This window comes from Callithrix jacchus, chromosome 16 (assembly GCF_049354715.1).
Source record: "Callithrix jacchus isolate 240 chromosome 16, calJac240_pri, whole genome shotgun sequence".
In the NCBI taxonomy this organism is placed as follows: domain Eukaryota; kingdom Metazoa; phylum Chordata; class Mammalia; order Primates; family Cebidae; genus Callithrix; species Callithrix jacchus.
The window spans coordinates 48,005,741-48,019,596 of NC_133517.1; the positions used below are offsets into that span (position 1 = coordinate 48,005,741).

The 13,856-nt window shown below is 35.6% G+C and overlaps 1 protein-coding gene across 3 annotated transcripts in view; it reads right to left on the reverse strand.

The window, feature by feature from the left end:
• Positions 1 to 3,147: 3,147 nt before the first annotated feature.
• Positions 3,148 to 13,856, reverse strand: part of PKIA (cAMP-dependent protein kinase inhibitor alpha) — an 89,526-nt gene continuing 78,817 nt past the window's right edge. For all 3 annotated transcript variants that reach the window (XM_035277352.3, XM_002759016.6, XM_002759015.7), the window contains 2 exons: positions 10,810 to 10,987; positions 3,148 to 6,992 (listed from right to left, as the gene is read on the reverse strand). In XM_035277352.3, coding sequence (XP_035133243.1) covers positions 6,913 to 6,992; positions 10,810 to 10,960 — 231 coding nt within the window. In that variant the 5' untranslated portion in view covers positions 10,961 to 10,987 and the 3' untranslated portion in view covers positions 3,148 to 6,912. The remainder of the gene's footprint in view (positions 6,993 to 10,809; positions 10,988 to 13,856) is intronic.

Genomic DNA, 13,856 nt, shown 5'->3' on the forward strand with positions numbered 1-13,856 from the left:
CTTACACTCAAGGTGGAGAGATATGCATGTGCATAAACAGCTATGATATAGAGATCCATTTGTGGATAAATTGTTAGAGAGCAAGGAGTATAGAACAGCTGATTTCCTAGGGTAGGGCTTCGGAATGGATATGTGAGTCAGAAAGACTCTACCAAAAAGGATGAAATGAGGCATAGTCTGAAAGAATCAATGAGACTTCGCCAAGAAGCATGAGGCATGTTTTAGGAACAGGATAAAAGCTAAGACAGAGCAAGGAGTTATACACAAATACAATGTGGTACTTCTACCATAAAGTTTTGTCTGGCTAAACTTAAGGATTTTTTAATTAGGAGAGATACATGATCAGAATCATGTATCAGAGCAATACATTTGGTGGCAAGATGGCTAGAAAGAATGCTGGATAAGGCAGGTCATTGAATTATAACAGATAAGTAATGATTTAAAGGATTGAAGTGCAGATAAAAAGAGGGTAGTTTCAATAAATAGTGAATAATTAGAGTCCATTGACCAAAAACAAACAAACAAATCAGAGGAAGAAGAGCTAAAAGAGCTCCAAGAATTTTGATTTAAGGCCAGTGGAAAATCAGTGCTACCATGATCCGAAATCTGCAGCATATGAGGAAAAGCAGGTTTGAAAATGAGTTCATGGATTTAGTATTAGAATACTAAATTTTAAATTTTTTTTAGCGATCCATGAGGTGTGACTGCTGGGCTTGAGATCAAGATGTGAGATTCACCATAGGGAATGTAGCTGCTGATGTGGGAGTGGAAGAAGTCATCTGGAGAGAGAGATTAGTGAAGAGGAATGAGAATGGAAACCCAGGGAACCATTAAACTTGGTTGGGAGGTAGACAAGGAGGAACCAGTCTTAGGAGAGTGAGAAGGTGTCAGAGAGAAAGGAACAAGAAATCACTAAAGACACCTGGAAGAAAAAGGAAGGCGAATGAAAAATCTTTTAAATATTCCATGGTGAACCAGATTAACTGTCATTGAGTAGGCTAATAAAACATACAATGGGTCATGTCCCATTGTATTTGGGGATAGATATATTTGTTTAGGTGTAATTCAGAGAAGTAAAGCAAGACTGGGATTTTACTCATACATGGCTGCTATTGAGGGGAACTAGTGATATCATTAACGTTTATCCAAGAGTGTAATGGAACATAGAACTTTACAACATCCCAAGATAATCTTGCCCATGTGTGAACGTCTAGGTTCTTTGTTGGTGCCCAGATATGTGAAAACTACCCCTGTAAAGAAATGAGTACTACTGGATCTGAGTACATAGCAAGCAAACATGGGGAGATTGTGGTCATAGAGTAAGCGCATATTCATACATAATGGAAGTTCTATCCTTGATAGAACCCTGACATTTTTTTGATATATGTTGCTTCTATATAGTCAAAAAAGACTTCATTATGCAGTGATACCCTCTCATACTAGTATTAATTAAAAATATAAAAGAAATCAATTTGATTTAAGGTAAATCTGACCCTCTGAATCATCATCACCTTTTAATTTTGACATTGGTCAGAGATTCAATGGAAATAACAGAGTCAATGAGCTACTAAAGATGTCATTGACAAGGAGAAAAATTTTACTGGAAGCCAAATTGCAAAGAATAAGAAATAAGGAGGAGAAGAAGCACGAAAATTGGAGTATACATTACTATTTTGAGAACATAAGTAATGAAGCAAACGGGAGATGGAAAACTTGAGCACATTTGTGAAAAATGGTAAAGTCAGTAAAGGAAAAAGGATAATTAATAGATCTCCTGTTAAAGTCAGAATAAAATTGTTTCAAAACATCAAATGAAGGAATAAATCTTAGCCAGAAGGTGGGAAGCTTCCTCTGTCCCCAGGGACATAAAAAGAGAATGCTGTGCAGCACTTATGTTCAGACTGAGGTTGCAAACAATGAATAAGCATTGTTTTAAACTTTTTACAGTCATCCAGAAGACAAGCAAAGAGAAACGAGATGGTCTAATTGATTTTGATGGGGCAGAGATGGCAGAAAGGCAAGAAAATGTGGCACCTGAGGAACACCTAGGAGAAAGATGAACAGTGGATTCTAGACTAGGACTAGGACTAGGAGGAAGGTTGCTGAGGAAGCATCCATATTAATCCAGTCAGAAAGATGTGTTGCAAATTAGGAAGTTAATAGGTTATAGTCATATAATTTTGTTAATTTTGACTTTAGTATTAAAGATGAAAAGGATCCCAAATCCCCACACCTAAACCACAGATACAAGAAATATACAACGAGAAGAGACACTAGAGGCTCTGTAACTTGTTTCACTGGCTGGCATTATTTTGGTCCCAAAACCTATGTAGTGTTTTATCCTTGCAATCTGAGTAAGATGAACTTACATCCCCTTTTGCTCTTTGAGCTGTAGAACTTGCCTGGATTCAGGCTAAGTGCAGTTTGATGCCTACTTTCTCCCAAGCTCCACCTGGGTCTCTGGTCATTACTGCCTGTATGTGATAAAGATAAAATGATGGAAAGAGAGAAAAACTAAGATAAAAGAAGATAAGCTCTCTTTGCTGCTCTACCCTAAAATGTTACCCTTAATGCAGTAAAACCATGGGCATCTGTGAGGACTGCATTTTGTTCCTGACTCATTTCAAAGCCTTGCAGTGGAGTGGGCAGGGTGGGTACATCAGGAAGCCTTGAATTTCTGATCAGATCTAAAGTGGTGGGGATGCAGGTGGGTGGAAGAAAAGGATCAAAGTCATGTAGAAACTTATTTTAAGACAAAGAGTGTTTGTGTGTGAATGTGTCTTTGTGTGGAGGGGTAGAGGGTGGGTGCTGTAAAACCTTTCCAAGAATTCTGATAAACACCTGTCTTTCTCCTGACTAAAAATCATCTCCCTGCAGATGAGCAAGTAAGAACCATAGGCATAGTATTGGGGGTTAAGGTCTAAGAGGTGGGATGGTTCTGATAGTTGACAAAGACCAAGAAGGGGGCTACTTGAGTGGAATGGAGTTGAAAATGATTATTGTAAAGGCCAGGAAAGAGTGAACCTGGAGTCCTAGCTTTGTCCACTGCAGGATGACTGAGGCATTGAATTTCTCTTTTATCACCTGCAGCACTCTCTAACACCAAGTACATAGTGTTAATTGAATAAATACTCTTAATAGACTGTGTACATTTCAGAAAAATGTGTTACTTTTAATTATCAATTATGTGAGCATGCAACATTGATAAATACAAAAGTCATACAAGCTCACAAATGACTTCAGAGACTGCCACCCTTATAATTAAAGAACAATTTAGGGTCTATTAAGACATCATAAATCATAGATCCTTTCTTATTTTCACTTGATGATTACACATTTTCTCTCTACTACTACTATGGGTTTCACGTAGAAGCTTTGCTACCCGGCAGTTACATTTCTTTATCCATTATTTTTTCCCTGAAGAGAAACAGTATTGTTCATCTTCTAAAATCGTACATTGCTACCGTATCTGAGTAAGACTCAAGCATAGGGCATTTACCATTTACTGTTCTGGGAGTATTATCTACAAACTGGATTTCAATCTCTGTTATTTATTGGAAAAATATTCCTATGAATTTATGATAATATGTTGGCATAGGTTGCTTACAATTGATAAAAGGTAAATTTAACAATTTTATGCTTATTGTAAATAAGTCAAAAAACCAAAGTCCCCATGTTTGTTGGTAATTAAACAAAATGAGTAGCATGAAACAAAGACTATGAATCTTGACTGGATGTAGTGGCTTACGCCTGTAATCCCAGCACTTTGGGAGGCCGAGGCAGGTGAATCACGAGGTCAAGAGATCGAGACCATCCTGGCCAACACGGTGAAATCCCCATCTCTACTAAAAATACAAAAATTAGCTGGGCATGGTAGCATGTGCCTGTAGCCTCAGCTACTTTGTAGGCTGAGGTAGGAGAATTGCTTGAACCTGGGATGCGGAGGTTTCAGTGAGTCAAGATCACATCGCTGCAATCCAGCCTGGTGACAGAGCGAGTTTTCATCTCAAAAAAAAAAAAAAAAAAAAGAATCATGTTATGTTTACAGACCACATGCCAGAAAATTACCTTCTGGGAAATATACGCCCCCAAATAAGATAGAATTGAATTTCCTTTTTTTTAAAGGTATACTTTGTATGACCTACTCATATCTGTGTTATTACCCATCTAGAGCCTTAAGAAAGGCCATTTCTCCTTCTGGGATTAAGTTTTCTTCTCTAAAATATGGAGGCCAAAGAAGTTCATCTCTAAAAGTTCCCTTACAGCTCTGCAGTTGGCTCTAATTTTATGACATGTGCACTAGAAATCTCCTTGGTGACAAACATGAGTTCAGATCCTAAGTTCCTCACTTATTAGCTTTTTAAGCCTCTAAAGGTTATATTTTATTGAGTGCTAATATTTTAATCTGTGAAATTGGATAAAAATACCACTCTAATAGAATTGTCTGAGGATCAAATGGGAGAATATGTGCTGCAAAATCATTAGCATATGAATAGTTGGTTAATAGGCATCCAATGCTCTGGTTTCCTACCCTTTCCTTCTCTCCTTTAAAATTCAGATCCATGTGTATTCTTGACTTGCAAATAAAAGAAATTAAAATAATATTTGGAAGATACTGTGAATAAGCAAAATTTATAAGATGTGGTCATTTTGAAAAAATTAATTTTTATCTCCCCAGCTTGGGAATGCCCCTGGGTTTCAATATAGCAGACAAAGCAGTAGTAATAAGTCAAACTAAATCAAAGGCTCCATATGACTTTGCAATTTAGCACTATTTATATATTCAAAGACAAGCATGGCACCACATGCATTAATAATAGTATATCACATAGGAACATAAACCTTCCACATATACTCAGCACTGGTTCTAAACTTTACAAAATCACATAAAATCAGTTTGGAATTTCACAACCTTAAGAAAGAAGAGAAATTTAGATTCACAAGAAACTTATTAAAATATTAAATGAAGATACTGAAAACTGTAGAGTTTCGATGGTTTAAACAGATTACCAGAGATTGCCTAAAATAACCCTAGAAACCTCTTTTCTCATTTGTGAGTCTATTAATGGGTGATGTGTTTGAATTTTACTGGGCACATCGCTTCTTGGCCTTTTGGCTAAGATCAAGTGAATTTTACTAGGCATTCTGGCCCCTGATGGATTAGGTAGAAGGATAGCATTCTAAAATTTAATCTTTCCTCTTTCTGCCCTTGGAAAGGCTGACATTATTAATTTCATTTCTAGTAATATCTGATTGAGGACTAAATGCCACCCATGCCCTTACTTCCAGTCAGTTGAAATGTCCTATGGAAGGAGATGTGAGCAGACTTACTTAGCTTTTATCCTGTATGTAATTTTACATAGAAGAGCTGAGTTTCTGACACAACCACACAGATTACCTATTGAAATGCTGCTCTACCTACTTCATATGGAACAGTATCTAAGTCCTCGAGGACAGCTAAGGGAACTTGTTACTGTAAAGGGACTCCCATTGTCTGCTATTTGTCCAGTAATTCATGAACCATTGGCATATTACTGGTTCCTTATTTATTACCACTGACAAATGCTTTCATAATACTGACCAGAGGCATTACACAGCTCACAAAAACTTTCCATATAAGAACCACGATGTTAAAACACAGCAGAGGCTATCAAACACAGTAGTAACAAGAATTTTGTTAGCTTCTAATGATAATCATTACTGTATCAGAATGCAATTCACACTATTATTAGTAAAAGTTTACAAACATTACAAAGTGCATAATAACATTTGTATCTGAGAGGGCTGAAAAAAGACATGAAAACACAACACCAGGGCTTTACTTTTGTGATTGGTGTCCACATGATTGCAAGGAGATTACTTTTTCCACCTTATTCAGCTTTGTGAAGATAAGTTGTCCTCCAAATTTAAATAGAATCATACAGCATTGTGAGAAATTTGATTCCATAGAACAAAATATTTCCAGTACTCAGTATGATCTTGGCTTTCCTTTACACTTTTCCAGTTGTCCAAAATTCTTATATACATATAGGTGTATATATTACATGTGAGAAGTTCTCCACTTGAGAATAAAACAAAATTGACAGATTGAATTTCAGTCTGTGCAGACACCAAACAGACTGAATTCAGGTAATATTCACATTTATGGATATTTTCAAATGTCTGTATAATAAAGCAATGGAGTCTTGATAAATCTGTTAGATTTAACTCATCAACATACAATGAGCAAGGGGAAAGACTGTTTTTAAAAAGTGTGTTCTATCCTGTGTACACCACCACAGTATGGAAAACTAAAAAAAAGAGACAGCCCTTTTAAAAATGATTGGTATAAAAATTCACAGTAATGTACATTATTTTGTTTTTCATAAGCAATCAGAGAAGGGGCAGTGCTGAGCATCTATATTGTACAATACAAAACAGTGTAAATAACACAGCAGTAACACACAGATACATAATGCTAAAAACAGTGCTTTCTTGATCTTTCTTTTACTGGGTGAACACTTGAGCCAGAGCAGAGATATTTAAACTCTGGTGTTTAATCAACCCTTCGCAATTAGACACAATTAAATCCTCTGACATTGTGAGGGGCCAGATGCTACAGGAAGAATCATCATCTAGGTCGGTGCTACTCTCTATAAGCATTTCATCATATGATCAAGTGAAAGGATCCATACAAAAATGACGCCCAAACAAAAGCCACATGATTTCAACCATTGCTAATGACAGAGGTAGGGAAAAGTCTGCCTGCAGCCACACCCTCTGCCCTCATTTTTAACACGATAATGAGCAGGTTCCTGCAATGCAGCACAGCCATTTTCTTTTTCCTCTTTTCACTCATGGAAACAAATGCATTCCAGACACTCCTGGAGATTTGAGACATTGTCAGGTGTTGTCGAGGGTCAAAGTGGGGTGTTAGCTTTCGGATTTTGCTGCTTCTCCCTGGGCTTCCCCACTTTGTTCTGTAGAACTCCGTTGTGCATCTTCTTCACCTTCTGCAAAAGAAAAACAAAAACAGAATAAAGGCAACATAAAAATTATTGCTTATATTTACCAACTCTCAATATGTCATGTTGGCAACTTCAGAAATACTAAAGAGGCCTGAAACCCTCATAGGGACAAGTATATTTCTTAGTAGTCAGTTCACCACTAAGAAAACAGCTTAAGTTTTCAAGGACTGATTAATTCTGTGAACTTGCAATAGCATGACTCAAAAACAAATAATATTCAAATTTTCAGAGTAGTTAGTGATCAGCTAAGCCTCGGATAAATAGCTCAGAAATCTCATGGGCAGTTTATGTCACTTAAATATACTTTCACAGGTTGCAGAAATCAGAAATATATTTAAGTAGAAATCAGAAGTGGCAGCATGTTAACCTTTTTATGCCTAATTGTCTTATTTGAATAAATAGTTTAAAACTGCATTTTCTGCTTTTTATAGCACTTGATGATAACCTAGCTAATTTCTCAGAGGTTCTCTTAGTTCAAAGTAAAAGCAGTATTGGGAAATAAAAAGACACTATGTCAGCTGGCCAGTCCCTTGTCACATAGTTATAATGGCCTCTGGTCTGCCCTTAGAGAACATGTGCACAATTCCAATAAAACCACCCTCATAACTGCACCCTTTGTAGCTATCTTATCCAGTGATATAATGAACATTAAACCTGAACAATGCTTTCACTCCATATTAGGTCACTTTATGTAAGTGCAAGCTGTTGGCATTTCTAGACTCAAAGATTCAAATATCTGCATGGTTATCAGACAACCAATATAGCTTAGTGGACAAAATGTTTTCTGGTGTTGCAATAATATAAATGAATCAATATTTGCTAAGTGCTTGTTATTATAATTCAAATGAAAGCAGGTAAGTGGGCTGGTCCATTCTTTAGACCATAATGTTATAATGCAGTTTCTCCTCTACTCTTAGAAAGTACACACAAAGCACCTCACCATACTCCCACAACGTTTAATCTTTAGGGAAATTAAAACCAATTCTTCTACATAAAAATATTTTCTTCTAGTAACTGTACCAAGGGTATGACCAGACATTATATCTGATTTTCATGCACTATTTTATTATGAGAGGCTCCCATGATGTGCAGATGGCCTGGTTCTGAGATGAGTAGATCAGCATGCAACAGGAACTTGATAAATAGAAGAAGCTTTCGGTAACCAAAGAAATAAAGTCAAATTAGGGCTTACTTAAGACAGTAGAATATTTAAGGATAAAAGAGATTGTATAAATACAAGATTGAGGAATTTGATTCTCATGGGGCTTGAGACCTTGTAGGTGTCTGGGGACACTTTTCAGAGCTTGGCATTACGCTGCAAACATAGAGGGTGTTGCTATATAGATACTGTTAAAAAATAAAGGTAAATGTGAAACAGCAATATTGCTGAGGATAAACTAAAATGAAGCTGAAAATTTACAAATTACAAAGGAAATTCCTTGCAATTCTCAGTGATGTTGAGTTTGTCATTACATATTTGTCTTTTTTTTATGTTTTAGATCTTCATATTATACAGTTATTATTTTTAGTTTTTTTTGTACTTAGAATAAACATAGTTATTGCTTTTTATACTATGCCTGGTTTTGGACTTTATAATTTGAAGAGAAATGGAAAATGTTACAAGAGTCTAGTGAATTGCCATTAACATGCAAAAATGTTTAGAAAAGCAGACAATCAGAAGTTTAAAGATAACTTATTTTAAATTACTTAATAATATAATGAAAAAAGTTATTTATATTTATTAATACAAAATTTCAATTTATTTTGTAAATGATGTATAATAATTTAATATGTTTTCAGGAAAATTAAACAATCTTAGGGCTAACAATTCTCAACTTCAGGAAAAATAAAAAAAGCAGAACTTAAATTACACTATGAATAAAAATGTCTTAATATTAAGAGTGGCTAAAATTAATGCAGGCTATTTAAAGTAGCATATTTGTATGAAAAATAAAATATAGGCAGGGCGTGGTAGCTCACATCTGAAATCCCAACACTTTGGGAGGCTGAGTCGGGTGGATTACGAGGTCAGCAGTTCAAGACCAGCCTGGCGAAGATGGTGAAACCCCATCTCTACTAAAAATACAAAAATTAGCCAGGCGTGGTGGTGGGTGCCTGTAATTCCAGCTACTCAGGAGGCTGAGGCAGAAAACTGTTTGAACCAGGAGGTGGAGGTTGCAGTGAGCTGAGACTGTACCACTGTACTTCAGCCTGGGTGACAGAGCAAGACTCCGTCTCAAAAAAAAAAGAAAAGAAAATATAAATCTTATGAAAGACTTCAGGAAAAATGTATTTATCCATCTCATGTTACCAAATTGGAATAATTCCCTATACAGTCTATCTCAGAGCTGTTCTGGGAAGTAACTACTGGTGGTAATAATAGCACAACAATGAAACCTAAGATATACATAGGTCTACATATTCCAAAGTGGTGATGTTAAAGTTTTATTATTAATGTCAATTTGAAAAGACCAGTCTGGAACTACTAAGCTTTAGCCATTGAATAACATACTATCCTTATGTATGTTAAAGTAATGTTGCTGAGCCATTTTATTGATATATATATATATAATATAATATATACATATGTGTGTAGATATATAATATATATATTATATACATATGAGTATATATATATGTATATTATACACACATGTATATATGAGTATATATATATAATATATATGTATATTATACACACATGTATATATTATATATATATAAATGAAATGGCTAAAATGAAATGCTGAGCCATTTCATTTATATATAATTATAAAAATATATAAATTATTATATATATTATAAATATATATAATTATTATATATAGTATTATAAATAAATATATATAAATAAGTGTATATATAAATGTATATTGTGTGTGTACACACACACACACTCTTCAGTTTTCTAATAATCTAAAAGATTTGCCTTAAAAATTCTAACAGTGACGACCTATTGAATAATTAGGAGTCGGAATCTGTGATAAGTGCTTTCCATGCACATAATATCAGAGTTCTCTAATCATGAATTCTTTTTACTTTTAAAGGTTATTTTTATACAAGTCTTCTCAAGGAAACACATTCAGCTTTGATTATCTGCAAAAGCTATGGGTGGAGGAACTATCAAGGGACTTATTCTAATACTCAGAAGTAAAAATGTCAAGTATTTTAATCTGTCAGACTTGTTTTTCATTAACAAAGATAGACTCCTTGGGTAAGAATTCAAGGCCCATTAAGAAGACAAATTTTTCACAAACTCATTCTGTCTGGAAAGGGAAACCAAAAGGCCCTTTTACCTAAGACTTACTTACATAACAGATCACTTTACTTCCATTCTTAATAAAACTCGTCCTGGAGACTCTTTTTTTCTAAAATTGTTCTTAGAGTTGAAGTCTGTCATAATTACCTCTGAATCTATCTACTAAGTGTTAGTAAATATTAGAGGTGGCCGATAATGTCAAAGATAGGAGCTCCAACTTTGCAAAATACTGAACGTAAGCAATTTCAGAACTTTTATAGAAATTAGGATTTAAAAAAACACCATGTGTTTTATTGATTGCATTAATACAATCAGATTAAGGACTCTGCATTTGAGTGGGAAGCCTTCTAAAGAGACATCATTGAAAATAGAGCAGGAGTGATTAAGAAAGAGATTAGTCTCAGACTTTCATCTTGCCTTAGACTGCTTAAAACTCTTTATATTAGATTACTTTCAAAGATGGCTTTTAGTGTCTTAATCCCACTTAGTAAAATGCTGCAAATCATTCCATGCTCATAGAGAAATGTGTGCCAGATGACTTACCTGTCTTGTTGATATCAAGACCTGCTAATTTCAAGGCTAATTCATTGCTGTTGCCACTTGCAGAGGAAACCAGGATATCATGTATTGCATTTCTTCTACCTGTTCTTCCTGAAGCAATAAAATCTGCATATGTAGTTTCCACATCAGTCATTGCTACCAAATATCCACATAGCAGGGACTACAATAAAAAGAAAAATTAATAGGTAAATATAATGGTAGTTAATGCTAAACATTTAACAAAGACAACTGTTAAACTACTGGCCTAGTATATGAATGTGAAACACTTGGCCTGTTTACACGTTCACAAAACAAGTAATGCCTTTTCTGGTCCTAAGTATTGAGAATGAAGGTCTGGGAACCTTTAATGTACAGGATAGTGCATATTTAGGCTTTGAGGGTCATATGATCTCTATTCCATCTACTCAACCTTGTCCTTACAGTGCAAAAGCAGCCATAGCCAATATGTAAAACAAATATAATAAACAAATCAGGGAATGGGCCAGATTTGGCCTGCATGCCATAGTTTGTTGACATTTAGTTTATCTCTCTATTACCATTTTAGTCATTCTTCAACTCCAGAGAGGACTTGAGATCATGTGGGGGGCATTGAGTGAAAAGTGGTTCATCCTAGGGGTGAGCAGTAAGTGAGTGCATTGTCTGTATAGTCTGTTAATGCAATGGACCAAAATTCAGTTTTCTTTTTGTTACCACTATGATGTCATGCACCAGCAATTCTAAATATCTTCAGTGATCAAATACTTCTCCCAGTCCAGAAAAACAGCTCCCCATGTACCCCTTGGTAAGTCATTACTTGAGAGGAGTAACAAACACTCTTGATTAAATCTTGGAAATAAAATGTCAAAAGGTACAAAAACAGTGATTACTCAAAACCCTCTCATTTCTGTCATTAAAATTGCCAGCACTTTGGGAGGAAGAGGCGGGTGGATCACGAGGTCGAGATCGAGACCATCCTGGTCAACATGGTGAAACCCCGTCTCTACTAAAACATCAAAAAATTAGCTGGGCATGGTAGCACGTGCCTGTAATCCCAGCTACTCAGGAGGCTGAGGCAGGAGAATTGCCTGAACCCAGGAGGAGGAGGTTGCGGTGAGCCGAGAACGCGCCATTGCACTCCAGCCTGGGTAACAAGAGACAAACTCCATCTCAAAAAAAAAAAAAAATTGCCATACTGCCCAAAGCAATTTATAGATTCGTGCTATTCCTATCAAAACCAATGACATTTTTCACAGAATTAGAAAAAAAAAAAGCATTCTAAAATTCATACAGAACCAAAAAAGAGCCCAAATGGCTAAAGCAATCCTAAGCAAAAAGAACAAAGCCAGAAGCATCATACTAGCCAACTTTATACTACAAGGCTACAGTAACCAAAACAGCATGATACTGGTACAAAAACAGACACAAATACCAATGAAACAGGTTAGAGAACTCAGAAATAAAACCACACTTACAACCATCTGATCTTCAACAAAGTTGACAAAAACAAGCAATGGGGAAAGAACTCCCTCTTAAATAATTGGTGCTGGGATAACTGGCTAGCCATATGCATATTGAAACTGGACCTTTTCCTTTCACCATGTACAAAAATCAATTCAAGGACTAAGTCAATTTAAATTGATCAAAGACTTAAATGTAAAACGTAAAACTGTAAAAATTTTAGAAGAAAACATAGGGAATACAATTCTGAACATAGGCCCTTGCAAAGAATTTATGACAAACACTCCAAAACAAATTGCCACAAAAGCAAAAATTGACAAATGGGACATAATTAAACTAAAGAGCTTCTGCACAGCAAAATAAACTATCAACAGAGTAAACAGACAAACCACAGAATGGCAGAAAATAGTCTCAAACTATGCATCTGACAAAGGTCTGATATCCAGAACTGACAAGGAACTTAGATAAACAAACAAAAAGCAAAGAGCCTCATTAAAAAATGGGCAATGGATACGAGCAGACACTTCTCAAAAGACGACACATATGTGGCCAAGAAGCATATGAGAAACTGCTCAACATCACTAATCATTCGAAAAGTGCAAATCAAACCTACAATGAGATACCACCTAACACCAGTCAGAGTGGCCATTATTGATAAATCAGAAAATAACAGACGCTAGTGAAGTTGCAGAGAAAAGGGAACACTTATACACTACTAATGGGAATATTAATTAGTTCAGCCCCTGTGGAAAGCATTTTAAAGATTTCTCAATAAACTTAGAACTACCATTAGATCCAGCAATCACATTAGTGGGTATATACCCAAAGGAATATAAATCATTCTACCATAAAGACACATACACATATATGTTCATCACAGCACTTTACACAATAACAAAGACAGGGAATCCACCTAAATGTTCATCAACAGTGGACGAGATCATGTCTGTTGCAGGAACATGGATGGAGCTGGAGGCCATTATCCTAAGTGAATTAATGCAGGAACAGAAAACCAGACACTGCACGTTCTCACTTATAAGTGGTAGCTGAAAATTTAGTACAAATGGACACGAAGAAGCGAACAATAGACAACAGGGCCTATTTGAGGATGGAAGGTGGGAGGAGGGTGAGGATAAAAAAACTATCTATAGGAAACTATGCTTATTACCTGGGTAATAAAATAATCTCTACACCAAACCCTTCAAATATGCAATTTACCCATGTAACAAACCTGCATATGTACCCCTTGACCTTAAAATGAAAGTTGGGAAGTAAAACCAACAAACAAAACCAAAAACCACTTCATTTCTAAAATCCTGAATTTGGTAATTCCTCTGGCCACAGCCACCTTTTCTTTCTCTTTTCCTCTTGTACTCAGTGAACCAATTCTTTACACTAATGCTGTCTTTAATTCCTTGAACCACTTTATTTTAGTTTCCCTCTAGGTCTAGTCCTACGTGAATCAGTTACCCACTAGTTTTTGCAGTTTTTTTGTTAGCATCAAGAAGTCCCTTTGGTCTATTGTTATCTTTACTTTTGTACCTACACTTCACTGCTGGGAAAATACTATAGTATATTTTCTCTGATCTCAG